Genomic DNA, 21,423 nt, shown 5'->3' on the forward strand with positions numbered 1-21,423 from the left:
AACAGAACTCTCTGATTGTATGCCAACAGATGTGCACTCGCGCAGTATGCACCCCTAGCAAAATTTTCGATTGGAGGCAAGATATTTATGTCGCCACTTCATTGTACAATAAGGAAGTAGCGTCAATAAGGAAGTAGCGTCAAAAATCTACCCCCAACGAAACTATCTTGAGTGGCAAATGCCGTAAATTGAAATGTCAAAGTGGTTTTAGAAATGAACTTTACAACTTACTTCTTCATATGTACTTTATATTTGTATTATCATAGAATATCGGATCAAATAAAACATCCCCTCTAGATTTTAGAAAAAATCACAGCTGTATTATCAAATTTTTGGCATTTAGATTCACAGGAAAATCAAAAAATGTTACTCAGCTGTTCGCATGACCTCACCTTATAAGTTCATCCTGTCGCCACTGAAAAATAGTTGTGTAGATCATGACATAATCACCAGGTAGCGTACCGTAAACAGCTGAGTAAAATTTTTTCTCGCGAAGTGCACTATTTGTTAACGAGTTTTGGTTGTGTGTGTATATTATAGCTAAGACCGATAACACGCCCAAACAACGAATAATGGCGCAAAATAGTAACACACACAAAATCAGAGTTGCACTAATCACCGATTTTGATAGATGGTGTTCTAAATATTTTGTTGTTGGGCAACTGCCACTACTTGTAAATAAATATATCTTGGTGTAGATTACAAGACAGCGACAAACATCGATTTATAATTTTGCCAGATTTTTAATCATTTTTAACTAACAAAGTACATAAATACTAAAATTAATCATTTTTATTTGCAAATAACATAATTTCTTGTTTCAAAACACACATTTTCATTCGTAATTGCAAGAAAAAATTCTTCAATGCATATTATGTCACCCTGTTATGCAAAGAAAATTCCATTTGAGCTGCGCACCTACAAGCGAAATTTTCGATAACGGTATCATTGCATGCTGCACCAAAAATTTCATGTGGCTGGTGCTATGTTAGTTTTTTTACCGTTGAAAACCTGTGTTCTTCGCTATTACTTTTAAAAAAACTACCTAAATAACAATGATAAAATAGCAATTTTATTAAAATTTTACAATAGATAGTGAGGGAAAGTCCTGCTGAATAAAATCAGCGAGTTTTTTTGTTTAAATTTTTTATTTAAAAAAGGATCCGGCGAAAAAATCTCGAAATTGAATATAGTATTAGCCTTTAGGGGGTAAATAAAACAAATACACTTTAATTTTCTTTGTTCACTTTGTTGTCGGTGTTTAAATATATTGTATGATCAAAAATACATCTATGAAACGCATCTTGCTCGATATGTCATGCATCTTTTAGTACAGCATTGTTCAGAATATTGACAATATTCCCCTATTTTTGCACAATTCTCTTCAACTTGAATGGCGTGATCCTCGTCTTCTTGAATCCCAACATCATTTTTTGTGATTTTATTGAAGATGACCTCATTTTCGGAAACATCCTTTAGCAGACTGCTCGCAATGCGATCGATGCTATTTGCATTGGAAGATTCGAGAAAACTGCATGCGAGAATTGCAAAGCATACAGTCAGTAAAAATCTCATGATGAAAAGGAAATTGGCTTTTCTGATTTAATTGCACTTGATAGTTTGGAATATTTTAAATAACTAATACTTTCTATCAAGTCCACAACCCATATTTATATGCGAAAAATGAAACTCGATTACTATCTATTGCAGATTATGGGTGGCAAGTGCTACTCATATCTCTCTAAATACATTCGATATCAACAGTCCTTAATTGCCATGTCGTAACTTCCAGACATGGCATTATCAAGGCAATAAAAATAGGTCAGTACTTAGCAAAACGTTTATTAATTTCGAAGTAAACAAAATACAAGTCAAGAGCGATAAATGGGGCCAAACTTTTTTAAACCTTCATACTATAAGATTTAACACAAAACACATTAAAAAATTATATCAAAAATAAACCATGTCTATCTTAAAAAAGCCAAATTGGAAGAACGAGTAACATTGGGGTCGTATAGGGTAAATTTAGATATAGACGCAAGGATTTAAAAGGATAACCCCATTTACGTTGCTCTTTAAATCCTTATTTAATGGCTCCATCATCTGTTTATCCTTTATAAAAACAGCTGACGAGAGTCTTAAATCCGGAATTAATGAGTAATATAAACGAGGTTTATGTTAGGTTAGGTTTAAAGCTCACTTAGGTGTTTTCGTCAATTGTGATACTACAAGATCAGGAGAAGGAAGATGGCTTCTAGTTCCACCGTTGAATCAACCAGATCGCTACAACTTGCGAATGTTCACAGCCGCTGGGCTATGTTAGATTAGGGTAAAACATCAGCCTGCCATCAGACTCACTTAGACGTTTTCGTCCATTGTGACACCACAGGATCAGGTGAAGGAAGATGACTTTTAGTTCCACCGTTGAATCATCCAGATCGCTTTAAGAAGCCCTACAACTTGCGAATGTTCACATCCGCTAATTCAGACAAGTTTTTAAAGATATAAGAACCTAAAGTTCGTCATGCGGTACACACCCCCAGCAGATGTTCTGATGTCTCTTTTTCCTTGACGTCCTGCAAAAGTCGTTACTTGCATGACATAATTACCATGGAGTGCATGAGGATAGCAATCAAGTCCGGTACTGCCGAGATAGAACTATACAACGTGTACATACAGCCGGTTGGTAGCTGTGTCCCGATTAATGCCCAAGCTTACAACCCCGACATAAGTGGGTTACTATCTGGCCATAATCGTCCGGTTCTAGCGACTTTAATTCGCATTACATTTTATGGCATTCTTCCCTAGGTAACGACCAGCGTGGCATACATAGTTTTGGCAGAGCAGATTGAAAGTTCCAGGTTTGGCACGGTGAATGAGGATGCTCCCACTAGGATTACGAGGAGGAGCAGCCGTTCGCCAGACATTTCCATTACATCCGCTGATCTCCTGAGTGACGTATCCTGGCAAGCCGTCATCTCTTTGAGGTCCCCATAATTCTCATCATCGACCGACCACCCGACTTCATAACCTCTGAACGCCGGACGTTTATCAATCCGAAGAAGGCTGATTGGGCTGGATTCAGAGAGTATACCAATCGCCGCTTCAGTGAACTGCCACTCCCCTCGGATGTGCTAGTGACCGAGAGGAAATTCCGAGACATTATTAACGCAGCAGCCACTCGCTTTATACTAGCCGGTCGAATACCCCAAGTGAGGTACTCACAGGCAAGCGTGATGGGATTCGTTCTATGGACCTTACTAAACCCAGAATCAGCGATCTGAATCTGGAAATAAACAGGGTCGCCAACGAACATAAGCGGAATTTGTGGCTGGAACACTTGGAGCAATGTAATTTAGGCACCGGTGTAGGCAAGCTGTGGTCTACTGTTAAATCACTCTCGAACCCCGGTAGACGGGATGACAGGACCTCAGTCACTAATGGCGAAATAACCGCGACTGGTCCGAAGAGATGCGCCAGGTTGTTCAACCAAGACTGATAGGGCAAGGAGGACAGCCATTTGTCATATTCGTGGTCTCCGAGTCGATAAACAGCCATCACAATTTACCGTGGGCGAAGTTACGAATATCATCCGCGGCGCCAAATCATTTAAGGCATTGGGTTCCATTCTCTACATTGATGTTGAAGAATCTGGATTCACCTGGAGTTGAGTACCTTACTGCTGTCCTCAACCTGTCTTTGAACACTCTTATAGTTCCCGATGTCTGGAAAATGGGCAGAGTGATCCCGCTACTGAAGCCTTGAAAAGACCCGAGTTTGGGGGAGTCGTACAGACCGATCTCCCTTCTCTAACCAGTGGCAAAGACGCTTGAGGCATTACTCCTCCCGAGCCTCGTAGGAGAATTTCCATTCGCTGAGCATCAACATAGATTTCGAAGACTGCATAGCAGAACAACAGCTTCACATGCCATCACCATGGCTACAATCAGCCCATGCCATGTGATAAAACGGTCCTCGTGGCACTGGACCTATCGAAGGCATTTGACATGGTTAGCCATGCCAAACTTTTTGAGGACATCGCATCGAATATATCTTGGTTCCAGGTAGCGACAGCAAAGCAGATACCTCTTCAAAAATCTGACACTTAATACCATCAAACCTGGCTGGCTGCTAACAGCTGTTCGCGTGAGACCACCTTTTTAAATCTGCCTTGCGCTACCGGTAACAAAAATTTTGTTGAGGATATGTCAATGAATTTCGTATGGTAGCGAAAATTTCGCCAGAGGTGCATACTGCGCTTAAACACTAGAACAAAAATGATTTTTTTTATTGCATGTTTTCGTAGAAAGTTATTTGAGCCCCAGGTTAGTAATCTACTCGTTAACCGCTTTTATTTGATAGCCATATTGCCTAGGTTAGGGGGTTCAAAAGTCTCAAGGCCCCACAGATCCTTCCCAGGTCCATGTTTGGAAATTCTTTTGCACCTTTGTAGTCTACTCGTTATTACCTGTCGTTTGATATACATATTGAATAGGTTAGAGCATTTACCATTGAGGGGGTTTCGGCCAATAGGGGTGTCCACGGACCTTTGCCCATAAAACGGACTTCAGATTCGTGGTCCTGGGGTCAAGCAACATCTATATACCAAATTTCAGCGAAATCCGAGGTGCGCCCAGTCCGTAAAGGATTTAAGAATTCTGTTTCAGATTGCTAGGATCTTCGTGTGGCAAACTGTCTGAATTCATTGTCCATCGAAAATGACTTCAAACTCCATTAAAACTGTCATATACCATTATAAGTTTCATACGCAAACTATACGTTTAACTAATTGCAATCATATTTGACATTGGCATTTGACAGCATTGCCAATAGCAATTTTTTCTTGGCTGCCATCAGTCATCAGTGACACACACGAGATTCTACCAATAAGATCTCAAAAGAATTGTAGTTGATAAAAACATTTGTTCAACTTTTTGCCAATTTCTTGAACAAAAAAACTCACAGAGTAGAAAATAAGTTAAGATGGCATCCAGTGAAGGAGCAAATAAGCCAGAACAAATCAATTTGGCCAATTTAAGTTTAGAACAATTGGTACAAATCAAGCAAGAATTTGAACAGGTTAGATTTCGAAGGCAATGGAGCTGATCAACCGAGTGCCGCAACTATGAATGATAACTAATTGGTATGCTTCTTTTCATTTTTAGGAAATCAGTGGTATTCAGGAATCCTTACAGACCTTGTATAACTGCAAAGCGAAATATGCCAGCTCAAAGGAAGCTTTAGAGTCATTCCAACCCGAATGGAATGACCGTCAAGTTTTAGTTCCATTGACTAGCAGTATGTATGTGCCTGGGCGTATTAAGGATATGGATAATTTTGTTATTGATGTCGGTACGGGTTATTATGTAGAGAAGGTAAGTTTCGGGGGTTTGGTCATGAGAGTTGAGATGTTTCCTTTTAGGATGCTGAAAAAGATGATGTCATAGTTGAATGGCAAGAATAGGGAAAAAAATGGGGCTATCGAGAGAAAAATAACTCCCTTTTTTGAAGCCCACTTTGATTTACATATATGTACAAACAATGTATGGTGTGTCATAATGTGTTCGTCAGATGATTTTAATTTGGCACAGTAAATACTAATGAAAAGATCAAGGAAACCAAATATTTTGACATATTTGAGTGTGTGTCTCAGCCTCATAGTACGTTTGTTATAAGTTGTTTTTGTAGCAGTGTGTTGTACACTGAGGCGGCAGCCCTTGCCGTTGAAGTACTTCATGGGGTCAACCCGGTTGTTGTTGTTGTAACCACATTTTCATGTGAAGATGGCGATTCTCGTCAAGCTCCTGTAGGCGAGCAAACTCGTTCCGGTTCAAAGAATCCATCGCCGTGGGAACAGGGCGTCCATTCGTTATTTAAAGGCGCCAATAACTCACCTTGTCATATCGAGCATCATAGGCACTCAGTATTTCTGAAAGAGCCGGTGCCGCCCGGTACCGCTGATTGTCCGCGACTATCGTTGCAGCTACTCCGTATGGAGCATTCCACTATCCACAACCTGTGGACGCGCCCTGTAGCTCGCAGCTAAGCCTCTCGTGACAACAATGAACATCTCACAGGTCGCACCTTAATGTTCCAGCCTGTGTGGTGCTCACAACTATACCGTGTCGGGGTTGTAGCAGTTGGTTGTGTTCTATCTTTCGCTTGCTTGATTCTGTTGAGCATCTAAATCCAGGAACACTGCGACCTAAGCATCTCGTGACAGCAATGAACATCTCACAGGTCGCACCTTAATGTTCCAGCCTGTGTGGTGCTCACAACTATACCGTGTCGGGGTTTTAGCAGTTTGTTGTGTTCTATCTTTCGCTTGCTTGATTCTGTTGAGCATCTAAATCCAGGAACACTGCGACCAAGAGGGATCTGGGTTTGAGTCGAGTGGGTCTCGCTGGGCAGTTAATCAGGTGGCATGTGTTGTGTGGTCACCGGTCACAATTGGGACATACATCCTGCACGTCAGCTTTAATCCTTTCTATGTAGGAGTTAATGCGCTGCATCTGCCGGATCGTAATTGAGCCAGAACTACTCTGGTTTTCCGGGGAAGGTCACTTTCTTCAGGTGCAATGGCAGGCGGTCGTTCTCCAAGGACTACATATATCCGGTAGCTATTTAACGTATCCGCTATTGTGTCTGCATGAGTGTTGACCATACTCGCTTGACCCGGAGGTTCTCTCTTGTAGCGCTAAACCTCTCGCTCTACATCGTGAAGACCCACCTTAAGTCTTCTGGGCTGTGGATACTTACGCGGCGGTGGATACTTATCCACAAGATGATGATTTAGATGGTCCCTGCGACGACAGCCCAGAAGGTGTAGCTTAGGGTATGATCTTTGTCTCCCGATGTAGATGGTTCACCTAAGACCTGATGTTGCAAGAGCGGCATTCTGATAGATCTAATTATTTTTCCACTGCGTGTCACATTGCTGACGAGACCAAACTGGCGCTGCTTAACTTACCACAGACCGCCCAATTGCTTTGTTCGTGATCAACAAGGTTTCTTTGTCAGTGACTTGAGGATCTTGTTTCTACTTTTGACTGTCATGTGGTCCCTGGTCACCATCGGGACGTACATCTTGCAGGTCGACATCAATCCTTGCTTTGTAGGACTTCAGGCGGCTGCATCCGCCGGATCGTAATTGAGCCAGATTTTCTCTGGTTTGCGGGGGGAGGTACGTGTTCAAATTGTGGTGGTTGTCCATCGGCTCGGAGATCACGGATACGCGGAATGGCTCTCCTCCTAGCCCTGTCACTCTCGGGATGTTTGGCAAGTTGCTGCACTTCCTCATAATCCTAGTCGGGTCATCCTCATTCATCGTGCATAACGTGCGGCCTTCAATCTGCTCTGCCAAAGCTATGCCCTGCGGGTGGTTACCTGGATACGCATTAAAGTCTTCTAGAACCAGTCGATTATGGCCAGACAATAGCTTACTTATGTCGCGCTTGTAAGATTGACCATTAACTGGGTCACAACTACCATCTCGCACGTACCGGACCTGGCTGCTATCCCCTTACACTCCATGTTGGGGTCACTAGCACCGGGCGCAGGCGAAATGGGTCTATACTGCAGGGAATAGTGTATCACGAAGGCCAATCCCCCATATCCATTACTTAAGCCATTCTTACGTAGCACATTGTATCCGTGACAATAGTACAGGTTGCCAGGTGTTCGTCGGCTTTGTCTCCTGGATCGCTGCAGACAATAATAATAAGCTGGCGCATCTCTTCGGATCAGTCACAGTTACGTCGCAAAAATGTATTGAGGTCCCGTCATCCCGTCTACCGGGGTTCGAGAGTGACTTAACAGTAGACCACAGCTTGGCTAAAACGGTACCTAAGTTACATTACTACAAGTGTTCCAGCCACAAATTCCGTCGTTCGTTGACTACCCTGTTTATTTTCACATTCAACTCGCTGATTCTGGGCTTGGTGGAGTCCGTGCAATGAATCCCATCATGCTCGTCTGTGAGTACCACTGCCTGTGCCGGGAAATTGGGCCGCACTTCGGGTATTCAACCGGCTGGTATAATGCGAGTGACTGTTGTGTTAATTTTCAGAATTTCCTCTCGGCAACTAGTACATTTGAGGAGGGTGTCAGTCCACTGGCTTTGGTGTATGCTCATAGAGACATAGGGCGGATTAATATACGCACCACTCATTTCAAACTTACCTACAGAGCATTTGGCTCTCCCTGTGTTTTAGGCCCAACCAACCGAAACCACCAAAACACTGACCCGCTTCGGGACAGCTGTGAACACCACACAGGCTGGAACATTGAGGTCCAATCTGTGTGGTGTTCATTGCTGTCACGAGAAGCTTAGCTGGGAGCTACCTGGCGCGTCCATATGAAGTAGTTGCAACAGCAGTCGCGGGCATTCAGCGCTATCGAGCGAAAAGTCTCTGTGAGAGGTCGGGCGGCACCGGCTCTTGCACAAATGCTGAGTGACTATGATACTCGATATGACAAGGCGAATTATTGGTGCCTTTAAATAACCAATGGCCACCCTGTTCCCGCGGCGATCAGTCCTTTAGATCGGAACGAACTTGCTCACCTGCAGGAGCTTGACGCGGATCGCCACCTCCACATGAAAATGTGGCTACAACAAGAACAACCGAAGTACTGAAACCGAAGTTGCAGGGGCTCCTGACTACCACGATACCAGATTAAGGACACTGTTTCGAACGCGTAAGATAAGCTTCTTCCAATCGAACTCAAGCAATTCCGGACTTGTCATCATCCAAAAATATTGAGTCCGTAAGTTTTTTTTTTTTTGTAAGAGACGAAAGTAGGTATTTTTTCTGCATTTTTGACCACATGGAGAGAAATTTTATACTTGTAGTACCAATACTGATACATAAGTTGCAATTTGTCAAGTGATCTAGCCCTAAGTTCCGCTTATGTTCGTTGATCAGTTTATTGATTTGATCAAGGCTGGTTTATAAAGGTGGTCTCACGCGAACAGCTGTTTACAGCCAACCAGTTTTGACGGTATTAAGTTGTCAGGTTTTTGTTTGCTTCTTTTTTTGTTTGTAATCTTCTTTCTTGTACAAATGAGACCACCTTTAATTGTTTCGCCATGGGCCAGAACCATTAACATTTTGTCACTCGATTCGTTCGGCGATTCATCGAAATCAGCTATTTTGCATATATAAATAAAATCAGCTGCTATGAGTTGGCGAACGAATTGAGTAACAAACGAACGAATAGAGTAACAAAGAGTAATAGCTGGCCAGTACTCCAGATTCTAAAGTTATTAGGATTCAAGCATTGTATTCCATCATACTCGTCTGCTAGTTCCGCTGCCTTCTAGTACCAGCCGGACAACAGACAACTGATGTCAGGCTTAAAAACTGCAGCACAACTACCAACATTCTTCTAAATTTAACTTTTTTTCTTCTTCTTCTTTATTGCAGAATCTCGAAGGATCCAAAGACTATTTCAAGCGTCGTGTTGAATTTGTGCAAGAACAAATTGAGAAAATTGAGAAGATACAAATCCAAAAGAGTCGCTTCTTGAATGCTGTGATAGGTGTCATCGAATTAAAGCAATTGGCGGCTGTTAAACAAATGCAACAACAACAGCAATCTGCCTAAACTAAAAGGGAACATCAACGATGGGAACGAACACACACACGCAGCAGCAGCAGCAGCAGCAACCAACAAAATTCTACTCATTTGCATCAGGCACTTTGAAAGTGCTCTCTAATCAATAAAACGAAAACAAAGCATTATTTAAAACAACAACAACAACAGCAACAACAAGAACAACAATTAAATTAAACTAGCATTTAATAAAAAGTTAAATAACTTTGAAAAACTATTTTTAAGGGTTTTTTTTCGTTGAGCAAAAAAAAAACACTGTTTGTGGGGGCGTTGTGAGGTGAGTAAAATTGTTCATATTTTAATTTTCCTTTAGCTTGGCTATGGTCAGATTCAAAAGTTTTATCTTTTGCTCATAAACATCTTTCAAATCTCTATGAATTTTTGTTTGCACATCATGTTCCGCTCTCAGTTTGTCATAGACATTCTTGGAAATGGTCAATTTCTTCTCCAGTATGACACCTTTGTCTTTTTCGGCCTTAATCCATAGCTGAGATTTGTCCAGACGCTCTTGCATGTGATTACATTCGGCTGTTTTCAAATTCAGCATATCCTTGGTGACTTGCACCACATCTTTCATGGCATCCACCTGGGCTTTCATGGTGGCAATTTGTTGCTCTTGCTGTTTATTGACTTTGGTCTTTTCGAATAGCAAAGTTTTGGCTTTCAGCAATAGCTCCTCTTGATCTTGGCGAGTCTTGGGCGCATCCACACCGCCCAACATTACCGATTGCTTAAGGGATTGCTCCAATTGATTGAGCTTACGCTTTAGCTTTTCATTTTCACTCAAGGTGTCCTAGAGGAAAATAGGCAGGGGAAATTCAATAAATTTTGTTTAAAGAATTTTTTTTTAATATCGAACTAACCTCCAATTCTTTGCGCATTGCCCCCAAACGTTTGCGTGACTCTTCGACCAGCTGTTGTTTTTCACTTTCCAAAGCGAAAACCATATCCAACAATTCATTGCTTTCACCGCCTTTGGGTGTTTCTTGATTTTGTGTTGCTGCTGCTGCAGGCTCCATGGCTGGCTGTGGTGGCACCACCTCACTTTGATTGTTATTCAAATCCTTTACAGCTTCACCATTAGTTTCCGACATTTTTCAACTCAAATTTAACGCTTTTCGACAGTTGAAATTAACTTTTCTTTAAAAACAACGTTAGCTGTTATGTGCTCGTTGTTGGTTGGTTTTACTTTCGATCCAAAAAGAATTTCTCAATTCTATTTCTTTTTTGACTTTTCTATCGTTTGATCGTTTTTTGTGCTTTTCCTCAAATGAGATTTTCCTCTGCACATTCTATTTTTAGGCGCATTTTTGGTGTGCGTGTGTGTGTGTGTGTGTAGCCCGCTCTTCCATTTTCATCGCCGTTGTTGCTATATGGTCATATGGCATGGCTAAGGGACGCTATGAAACGCATGTTTTCTTATTTTCTTGAAAGTTTTCATAAACATTTTCTTATTTTTGTTTTGTTAATGTTTTCGCCTACGAATTTTCTGAAGAGATTCCCATAAGAGGGAAATGCATTTCCATTTTCGTTGATATAGCAGGATGACCATCATATTTAAAAGAAAATTTCATTAGAATTTAATTTTCATAGACAATTTTATCCAAATTAGATATTCATAGAATATTTGGTTAACAGTTGATTTTTATGCTAAATTCGTTGAAATTAAATTTTGATAAAAAAAATTTTCTTCTCTATTTGATTTTCACAAAAATTTTATATTTTTTTTTCAGGCTGAAGTGATGGTAAATTCGTAAAAAATCTAATTTTTTGCAAACCAACCTTAGATGACTCTAGGAGCCCGAGTATATAGACCGTTTTTGGCGAGCGGGCGGGGGGTGCCACTGCAAAAAGAAAAACTAGAGGCTCAAGAAGTCAAGACCCAAGATCGGTTTATATGGCAGCTATATCAGTTTATGAACCGAATGGAACCATACTTGGCACAATTGTTGGATATCATAACAAAGCACGTCGTGCAAAATTTCATTCCAATCGGATAAGAAATGCGCACTCTAGAGGCTCAAGAAGTCAAGACCCAAGATCGGTTTATATGGCAGCTATATCAGGTTATGGGCCGATTTGAACCATACTTGAAACAATTGTTGGATATCATAACAAAACACATCGTGCAAAATTTCATTCCAATCGGATAAGAATTGCGCACTCTAGAGGCTCAAGAAGTCAAGACCCAAGATCGGTTTATATGGCAGCTATATCAAAACATGGGCCGATATGGCCCATTTACAATACCAACCGACCTACACTAATAAGAAGTATTTGTGCAAAATTTCAAGTGGCTAGCTTTACTCCTTCGGAAGATAGCGTGCTTTCGACAGACAGACGGACGGACATGGCTAGATCGACATAAAATGACATGACGATCAAGAATATATATACTTTATGGGGTCTCAGACGAATATTTCGAGTAGTTACAAACAGAATGACGAAATTAGTGTACCCCCCATCCTATGGTGGAGGGTATAAAAAGTATAAAAGCATTAAGTTCGGCCGGGCCAAACTTTGGATAACCATCACCTAGAGTATATATAAACCCCCTTTCGTAAAAATCCGGAGCGCACATTGAGTGGTCTTATAAATACAAGTCACTGTTGAATTTTGTATTTCAAAAATCAACAAAATCGGATAATAAATAAAGTTTTTATGGGCTTCAGACCCCTAATCGGGAGATCGGTTTTTATGACAGCTATATCTGAATATAGTCCGATCTGAATCATATTTAAGTCCTATGTTAGGAGGCGTAAAACTACTCACTGCTTCAAATTTCAGCAAAATCGGTTAAAAAATAAAGCTTTTATGGGCTTCAGACCCTTAATCGGGAGATCGGTCTATGTGACAGCTATATCTGAATATAGTCCGATCTGAAGCATATTTAAGTCCTATATTAGGAGACGTAAAACTACTCACTGCTTCGAATTTCAGCGAAATCGGTTAAAAAATAAATCTTTAATGGGCTTCAGTCCCTTAATCGGGAGATCGGTCTATATGGCAGCTATATCTAAACATAGTCCGATCTAAACCACACTTAAGCCAGATGTCGGAAGGCTTAAAATAACCCTCTGTTCCAAATTTCAGCGAAATCGGGTAAAAAATAAAGCTTTTATGGGCTTCAGACCCTTAATCGGGAGATCGATCTATATGGCAGCTATATCTGAATCATATTTAAGTCCTATGTTAGGAGGCGTGAAACTACTCACTGCTTCAAATTTCAGCGAAATCGGCTAAAAAATAAAGCTTTTATGGGCTTTGGACCCTTTATCTGGAGATCGGTCTATATGGCAGCTATATCTAGACATAGTCCGATCTGAAGCATATTTAAGTCCTATGTGAGGAGGCGTAAAACTACTCACTGCTTCAAACTTCAGCGAAATCGGTTAAAAAATAAAGCTTTTATGGGTTTCAGACTTTTAATCGGGAGATCGGTCTATATGTCAGCTATATCTAAACATAGTCCGACCTGAACCATACTTAAGTCAGATGGCGGAAGGCTTAAAATAACCCTCTGTTTAAAATTTCAGCGAAATCAGGTAAAAAATAAAGCTTTTATGGCCGTCAGACTTTTAATCGGGAGATCGGTCTATATGGCAGCTATATCTAAATATAGTCCGACATGAACCATACTTAAGTCAGATGTCGGAAGGCTTAAGATAACCCTCTGTTTCAAATTTCAGAAAAATCGGGTAATAAATAAAGCTTTTATGGGCTTCAGACCCTTTATCTGGAAATCGGTCTATATGATAGCTATATCTAAACATAGTCCGATCTGAAGCATATTTAAGTCCTATGTTAGGAGGCGTAAAACTACTTACTGCTTCAAATTTCAGCGAAATCGGTTAAAAAATAAAGCTTTAGTGGGCTTCAGACCCTTAATCGGGAGATCGGTCTATATGACAGCTATATCTTAACATAGTCCGATTTGAACCATACTTTAGTCAGATATCGGAAGGCTTAAAATAACCCACTATTTCAAATTTGGGCTTTATACCCTTCATCTGGAGATCTGTCCAAATGGCAGATATACCTAAATATAGTCCGATTTGACCCATATTTAGGTCAGATATCAGGATATCTGATAGATAACCCTCTGTTCCAAATTTCAGTGAAATCGTGTAATAAATAAAGCTTTTATGGGCTTCAGACCCTTTAGCTGCCATATAGACCGGCAGATCGGTCTATATGGCAGATGTCGGGAGGCCTTAAACTACTCACTGTTTTAAATTCCAGCGAAATCGGATGAAAAATAAAGCATTTATGGGCATTAGACCCTCAATCGGAAGATCGGTCTATATATCAGCTATATCCAAATATGGTCCGATTTGGCCCGCTCAAGAACTTAACCAGAGTGCATCAAAAAGACGTATCTGTGCCAAATTTCAGCTCAATATCTCAATTTGTGAAGGCTGTAGAGTGATTACAACAGACGGACGGACAGACGGACAGAGTCACACGAACATCGTTAAATCGTCTTAGAATTCTACGACAATCCGAAATATATATACTTTGTAGGGTCAGAAATTGATATTTCGATGTGTTGCAAACGGAATGACTAAATGAATATACCCCCTATCCTACGGTGGTGGATATAAAAAAGCGAGATTTTTTGATAAAATTTTCGTCTGCGGGGTTTCCAATTCTCAAAATCTGGACTGGTTAGGTTAGATTTAATTAACATTCTGCCATCCTCACTTAGACGTTTTCGTCCATTGTGATACCACAGGAACAGAAGAAGGAAGATGTCTTCTAGTTCCTATCGTTGAACCATCCAGATTGCTTTAAAAAGCCAAACAAATTGCGAATGTTCACATCCGCTAAATCAGACAGGTTCTCAAAGAAATGAGAAGCTAAAGTGGAACTACTTCTGACTGCCAGTGCGGGCCACACACCGAAGGTGTTCTATGGTCTCTTCTTCTTCGATGTCCTCACAGCTTCTGCAAAAGTCGTTGCTGGCAACCTTCAGTTTGTCAGCATGTTTTCCGATTAGACAGTGACCTATCATGACGAACACAATGACTGAGATATCTGTTCTAGCCAGTGACAGCAAAGCGGTAGACCTCTTCAAGTCTAGATTAGGCCACATAGTTTTGGAATGCTCACAGCCCGCTCTTTGTGATCATTTGTTGTTGTAGTTGTAGCAGTGTGTTTCACACTGAGGCGTCAACCCTTGCCGATGAAAAACTTCTTCGTATCAATCTGGTGCGTACAACCGGCGGCCATGGGGTCATTCGTTGTCCTTCGTGCCTGGTCCAGAAAACTTAGCTTACATGTCGATATTGGCATACCCACAGATTCCAGTTTCCCTGGAATGTGTAAGGTAGTTCAAACTCGTCCGCTTTATAATTCGCTGTGAGGTCTCTGTGGTCTGGCACCCAGAAGAGGTGAATTTTGAACTGTTCAGCCATCTCGTTGAGAGATCTGCGACAGTCGAGGGCGGTTTTTGTGTTCAGAAATGCGTTCTCCAGGGATTTAATGGCTACCTGGCTGTCTGAGAAGATATTTATGCCAATCGTTGTTATGACAATATATCTTAGCCATTCCACCACTTCCTTAATTGCAAAAATCTCCGCTTGATGCACACTGCAGTGGTCGGGTAACCTTTTCGATATGACCAGTTCTAGATCTTTAAAGTACACTTCAAACCCCACCGGGTCGTCTAGTTTGGAACCATCCGTATAGAAGACTATGTAACTTCTATTACCAGGGATATCTTAGTTCCAATCGGATCTATCAGGAATAGTGGTACAGTACCTTTTATCAAAAAGCAGCTTAGGCAGGTTGAAATCCATACTGCCTGGATCATCGGACATGGTATCAAGGATAACGTTTCCGTAGCCGCCACATGACCAAAGAGAAAGATATCTTGGCCTCAAGCCAGCAATTTGTCTAGCCATAATGTCCAAAAACATTTGATGTAGCATTAAATTCATTGCATCAGATGGTGTCGTCCTAAGTGGGGCTGTGATGCACAAACAAGCCATCTTTAGATCTGGTTGAGTATTGAATAGTAGGTGGACTTTTGAAGCGCCGTCCATCAGACCACAGCACCATAAGCATTATAGGTCTGGTAACTGCAGTTTATACCCAATGCATGACACGCGGTCTAAACCCCCAACCTTTACCAATGTCTCTTTTGCAGGTGTATTGAGCAAGAGTTGCCCTATACCTGACTCTTACTATATTTTTTTTCAAAACCTGAAAAAACGTAGAAGTTTAAAAAGGGATTCCCCTTAATATTGACGACGTTTTAAGAGCACGGATTTGCGTATCTGGAATTTCGGCACTCTTTATTGAGAGGGTGCAGTATACGCACTGGCGGATGTTTTGGAGATATACAGAGCAGACATTACTGCCATACAGGAAGTGCGATGGCTCGGAAAAGGCTTCACAACAACACCGAGTGGTGACGCCCTATATTCTGGCTGACATGAAATGAGGCATGCATTTGGTTGTGGATTTGTGGTTAATCGGAGACTGAATGACCTTGTCTCCAGGTTTAATCCAGTGGATAAGAGGTCAGCCACAATCAGCATAAAGGCCAAATTCTTGAACATCAGCCTGGTTTCCGCCCTTGCCCCGACGGAAGACAAGGACGAACAGACCAAGGATATATTCTACGTTCTGGGAGATTTTAATCCGAAAATAGGGAAAGGAAAATATCTTTGGTCCAACAGTCGGAACATTTGGCCTACACGAAGAAACTTCGAATAGTTCCGGGTTATACTTCAGCCCGGTGTTGACAGGACGGTGTTCATTGTAACTCTTGCTGGCGAGAGACTTGCCACTAATGACTGCAAGGCTATACTGTCTGCTGCTTTCTTATCCGCAGTAACACAGCCGCACTTCTGGTCATACTATCAGTTCCTTTATTTGGGCTTTTGGACTTGAATGGACTTCGCAGTGTTTCCCTCGGGCAGAAAATGGTCTTCCAATGTGTTACTTTAGCAAGGAAGGAAGTTAATGTGTTTCTTTAGCAAGGAAGGAATTAATTCTTGTAAACGTAAGGCTCCTCCTTTCATTCATAAACAACACTTTGTTCTTTATTTTTTTTTAGTATTTTTTTGTATATTATTAAGTGATGAATTAATACAAGAGTTTAATGTTTTTTTTAGGGAATTGAGACAGAAACTTATAACGACGATTAATAATGAAAACAGGGTGTGTAGGTTTTTTTTTTAAAACAATTTAATTGTTAAAAAAAGCATGAAGTGATTTTGGTGTTGATTTTGTGGGGGAGTTGGGATTCGATGAGTTATAAATGCTAAAAAAAGATGATGAATAATTAAACTTAAAGGAAATTTGTTTAGCAAAGGCGTGGATGAAACGCTTAAAGTTCACCAGCAGCACATGCATCAGCATAGGATTTGTCTGCTTTCTCTTCTGGATTCAGTTTGATCATGTCATCAATACGCAAAATGGTAATGGCGGCTTCTGTGGCGAATTTAAGCGATTTGATCTTGGACATGGCAGGTTCTAGTACACCGGCTTTCTTGTTGTCACGCACAATACCCTCCACCAAATCCAAACCAGTCCATTTAAGTTCAGCATGTTCGGCCTTAGTCTGGCTTGAGTTATGATAGGCACGCAATTTGGCTACCAAATCTGTAGCATCCTTGGCAGCATTTACAGCCAATGTTTTGGGTATGACCAGCAGGGATTTGGCGAATTCGGCAATGGCCAACTGTTCGCGGGAGCTAAGGGAAGTGGCAAAGTTTTCCAAATAAATAGAAAGGGCAGCTTCTACGCAACCACCACCAGCCACGACCTTTTTGCTTTCCAAAACACGTTTGACCACACACAAAGAATCGTGAATAGAACGTTCCATTTCATCACAGTAGAAGTCGTTGGGACCACGCAAAATAATCGAAGCAGCAGCACGAGCCTTAGTGCCCTTAATGAGTATAAGTTCATCATCGCAGATGCGTTCCTGGGCCACTTCGGCAGCTTCACCCACCATAGAGGCATCGAAACTTTCATCGCCCTCCATATTGGTCAAAGAGGTAAGGAAGGCCGCACCGGTGGCCTTGGCAATGATTTTCAAATCGCTCTTCTTGACACGACGCACAGCCATGGCACCGGCCTCAATGAAGTATTTCATGCAAAGATCATCAACACCACCAGAGCACAGCACAACATTGACACCAGTTGACAAAATCTTGTTGATGCGCTCCTTGGTAATGTCCAATTCGCGAGCACGGATGCCCTCCAACTTGTCGGGGTCATTGATCAAAACTTGCACACCCATCTTCATTTTAGTCTTTTGCAAAGAGAAATCCAAACAGGCGATTTTGGCATTGACAATCTTTTTGGGCATTTGTTGAGAGGCAATGGTGCAGTTCAAGGCATAGCCGGGTATCAAAAGAGATTCTCGTGCAGATTTACCGTGAGCTTTCAAGACATTCACAGCCTTAATGGAATAGGCAGGATTTCCCTTGGGGTCAGTGATCTGCAAGAATGGTTTATAATGAACATTTTTGAAAAAAATTTCAGTTTGTGTTTTTTTTTTGCTTACCTTTACAGCTTGAGCAGCATCTACTACCATGGCTGAGAAGAAATCCGCATCGGCTCCAATAATTTTGGAGCTCATTGAAGTCTTAGCAATGTTGATTAAAGAGTCGCGTCCCAACTCATCAACTGGGGCAGTCAAATGTTCAGAGATGTATTTGCAAGCCTCTTTGCAAGCCAAACGGTAGCCAGAGATAATCGATGTGGGATGGATCTTTTGTTTGACCAATTCATCGGCATTCTGGGGAAACAATTAGAGAAAAAGTTTATGAGATATGTAGTTTTATACAAATAATTATAGTTTTAGGAAAAGCGAGGTAGATTGCCTCCATTCGGTTCGGTACACAGTCTTGAACATTTAGGTCCAATCTATGTGGGGTTCATTGCTGTCACGAGAAGCTTAGCTGCGAGCTACCGGGCGCGTCCACAGGTTGTGGATAGTTGAATGCTCCATACGGAGTAATTGCAACGGAGTCGCGGACAATCAGCGGTATCGAGTGGAGAGTCTCAGTGAGAGGCCGACCGGCACCGGCTCTTGCACAAATACTGAGTGCCTGTGATGCTCGATATGACAAGGCAAGTTATTGGCGCCTTTAAATATCCAATGACCACCATGTTTTCGCGGCGATTGGTCCTTTGGAGCGGAACGAGCTTGCTCACCTACAGGAGCTTGACGACGATCGCCACCTACACATGTAAATGTGGTTACAACAACATATGCGAACGATTGTACGATCATGACATCAGGCCCCCCACCCATTGATGACATCTGCGATAGGTTGAACGTCTACCTCAACGAACTTGCCTCATATTTCGCTGCAAGAAATCTGAAGATATCCGCCACCAAATCTTCAGCCACACTGTTCACTACAAATACGCGTGAGGTGAATTCTGAGCTGACTGTGATGGTCGATGGAGAAATGATTCCGACCATCAAGTGTCCCAAAATACTTGGCGTCACATTTGACAGCTCCTACACTTTCTCCCCACATGCCACAGCAATCTGCAATAAAGTCAAAAGTAGAAACAAGGTCCTCAAGTCACTCGTCAGAGTGGTTCTGGCTCAATTACGTTCCGGCAGGTGCAGCCGCCTCAATTCCCACAGAGCTAGGATTGATGCCGACGTGCAAGATGTATGTCCCGATTGTAACCAGGGACCGCACGATACACGTCACCTGTTTAACTGCCCGGCCAGACCCAGATCCCTGTGGACGCATCCCATCTTAGTCGCGGAGTTCCTGGATCTTGACAATCAACAGAATCAAGCAGACGAAAGATAGTACACAATAAACTGCTACAACAACAACAACAACAACAAAGAAACCTTGTTGACCACGTATAAAGCACTTGGCCGGTCTGTGGTAAGTTATGCAGTGCCAGTGTGGTCTCGTCAACTTTGTGACACACAGTGGAATAATATTCAGATCTGTCAGAATGCCGCCTTCCGAACTGCGACGGGCTGTCTCCTCAGTTCTCAAGTGGACCACCTCCATCAGGAGACAAAAATCCTACCAGCGCGTAGACATAACTACATGCTGTCCAAGCAATACCTTTTGGGCTGTTATCGCAGAAACCATCCAAATCATCATCTTGTGGATAGGTATCCACCGCCCAGAAGCCTTAAGGTAGATCTACATGATCTAGAGCGTGAGGTTCAGCGCTACAAGAGAGAACCCCTAGATCAAGCGGCATATCAAGCGGGTCTAAACAACATTCATGCAGACACGGTAGCAGATGCGGTAATTGGCTATCGGGTGAATGTAGTCCTTGGAGAACGACCGCCACCCATTGCACCCGAAGAAATCGACCTCTCCCGGCAAACCAGAGTAGTTTTGGCTCAATTACGTTCCGGCAGATGCAGCCGCCTCAATTCCCACAGAGCTAGGATTGATGCCGACGTGCAAGATGATTGTCCCGATTGTAACCAGGGACCGCAAGATAAACGTCACCTGTTTAACTGCCCGGCCAGACCCACTCGACTCATACCCAGATCCTGTGGACGCACCCCATCTTAGTCGCAGAGTTTCTGGGTCTTGACACTCAACAGAATCAAGCAGACGAAAGATAGAACACAACCTTGGCCCTTAAGGTACAAGGCAATATTGAATGCTTTAAAATTCTTATAAGAAAAGTGGTAAGCTAAGGTAGTGGGGTGTGATTATATTCTCTTTTATTAGTGATCTTCTTACCTTGAGCAATTCTGCAGCTATAATGACTACCGAGGTAGTGCCATCGCCAACTTCTTCATCCTGCAATTGAGCCAGCTCAACCAAAACCCTGGAATAATGAAAAGGGATTAGAATCACTTCACTTTTATAAGCGTTACACTAAATTTACTTAGCAGCAGGATGTTCAACTTCCAATAGCTTCAAAATGGTGGCACCATCATTGGTGACAGTGACATCACCGATGTCATCAACCAACATTTTATCCAAGCCCACAGGGCCCAAAGAACTTTTGACAATATTAGCTATGGAGCTGGCTGCCATAACTGAAAATATATAAAAAAAAAGCTTGAATTAATGTGACGTCATAGGTAATTAAGTAGAGGAAACCACAAACTCATTCAACTCCCACCTGGAAAGCCCAGCAAGGGTAACCTAACCTCAATTTAAACCAAAAAAATTTGCAACATACCATTCTTAGGGCTTAGGAATATAACAAGAGTATCATTTTTCTTTTCGGTTTTTCAATAAGTTACTGATTTCAAAGCATGTGTTCTTTTTTCTAATACGATTCATCTTTGTTTGGCCATGCCGGCTGAACTGCGCCCCTCATTGAACATAGATGAGACAGCAAGCAGCGCATCTGTTCCTAATTCTCTTTAAAAACTTACCATTTTGTGTACGCACAGGCTGACCCGATTGACGAGTACCGGCTATCGATAAAGCATTTGCAATTGTGGACATTTTGTTGGCTTTTATTGAAGATTTTTATTTAAAATTATTGAAAATTTTCTGCTTGACAAAACTTCTTTTTTCACAACTGCAACAGAACCGCCTGACTCACAAAATGTTACTTTCTGGAACAAATGTGTTGTGCTGGGTTGTTGTGTGTTGTGAATTGACAAGATGTGTTCATGATACGCTTTTTATCAACTCTGGGAGTGAAATTAGTAGTACAGGGAAAAGTAAATAACGTATCAAAATAACGTAATGTCTATAAGCTCTTGGTAAAATGGTCAGTGTTTTTTTTAATTGGAAAATAAAAAGCGGGAATATCGGTTTGCGAAGTATGTGTAGAGAAAATAAATGGTGTTCATTGCAGTTTTCATAATACGGAAGAAAGTTTA

General features: G+C 41.7%; 3 protein-coding genes across 3 annotated transcripts; 1 reads left to right on the forward strand and 2 right to left on the reverse strand.

Annotated features, from left to right (window-relative positions):
* The first annotated feature begins 4,858 nt into the window (after positions 1 to 4,858).
* On the forward strand, positions 4,859 to 9,792 carry LOC106082132 (probable prefoldin subunit 5). The gene is made up of 3 exons (XM_013244473.2): positions 4,859 to 5,079; positions 5,166 to 5,375; positions 9,426 to 9,792. Exons 1-3 carry the CDS (start codon positions 4,984 to 4,986, stop codon positions 9,603 to 9,605), a joined length of 486 nt encoding a protein of 161 aa, XP_013099927.1. The 5' UTR covers positions 4,859 to 4,983; the 3' UTR covers positions 9,606 to 9,792.
* Positions 9,783 to 11,172, reverse strand: LOC106082130 (ribonuclease Y). Its single transcript, XM_013244472.2, has 2 exons — positions 10,478 to 11,172; positions 9,783 to 10,407 (listed from the first exon to the last, which is right to left on the reverse strand). The coding sequence occupies exons 1-2, from the start codon at positions 10,706 to 10,708 to the stop codon at positions 9,913 to 9,915; spliced, it is 726 nt and encodes a 241-aa protein (XP_013099926.2). The 5' UTR covers positions 10,709 to 11,172; the 3' UTR covers positions 9,783 to 9,912.
* A 5,464-nt stretch (positions 11,173 to 16,636) lies between these two features.
* LOC106082117 (T-complex protein 1 subunit alpha) lies at positions 16,637 to 21,163 on the reverse strand. The gene is made up of 5 exons (XM_013244453.2): positions 20,968 to 21,163; positions 20,469 to 20,622; positions 20,321 to 20,408; positions 18,139 to 18,372; positions 16,637 to 18,072 (listed from the first exon to the last, which is right to left on the reverse strand). Exons 1-5 carry the CDS (start codon positions 21,038 to 21,040, stop codon positions 16,954 to 16,956), a joined length of 1,668 nt encoding a protein of 555 aa, XP_013099907.1. The 5' UTR covers positions 21,041 to 21,163; the 3' UTR covers positions 16,637 to 16,953.
* Positions 21,164 to 21,423: the final 260 nt, after the last annotated feature.

Source organism: Stomoxys calcitrans, chromosome 2 (genome assembly GCF_963082655.1).
Source record: "Stomoxys calcitrans chromosome 2, idStoCalc2.1, whole genome shotgun sequence".
Classification (NCBI taxonomy): domain Eukaryota; kingdom Metazoa; phylum Arthropoda; class Insecta; order Diptera; family Muscidae; genus Stomoxys; species Stomoxys calcitrans.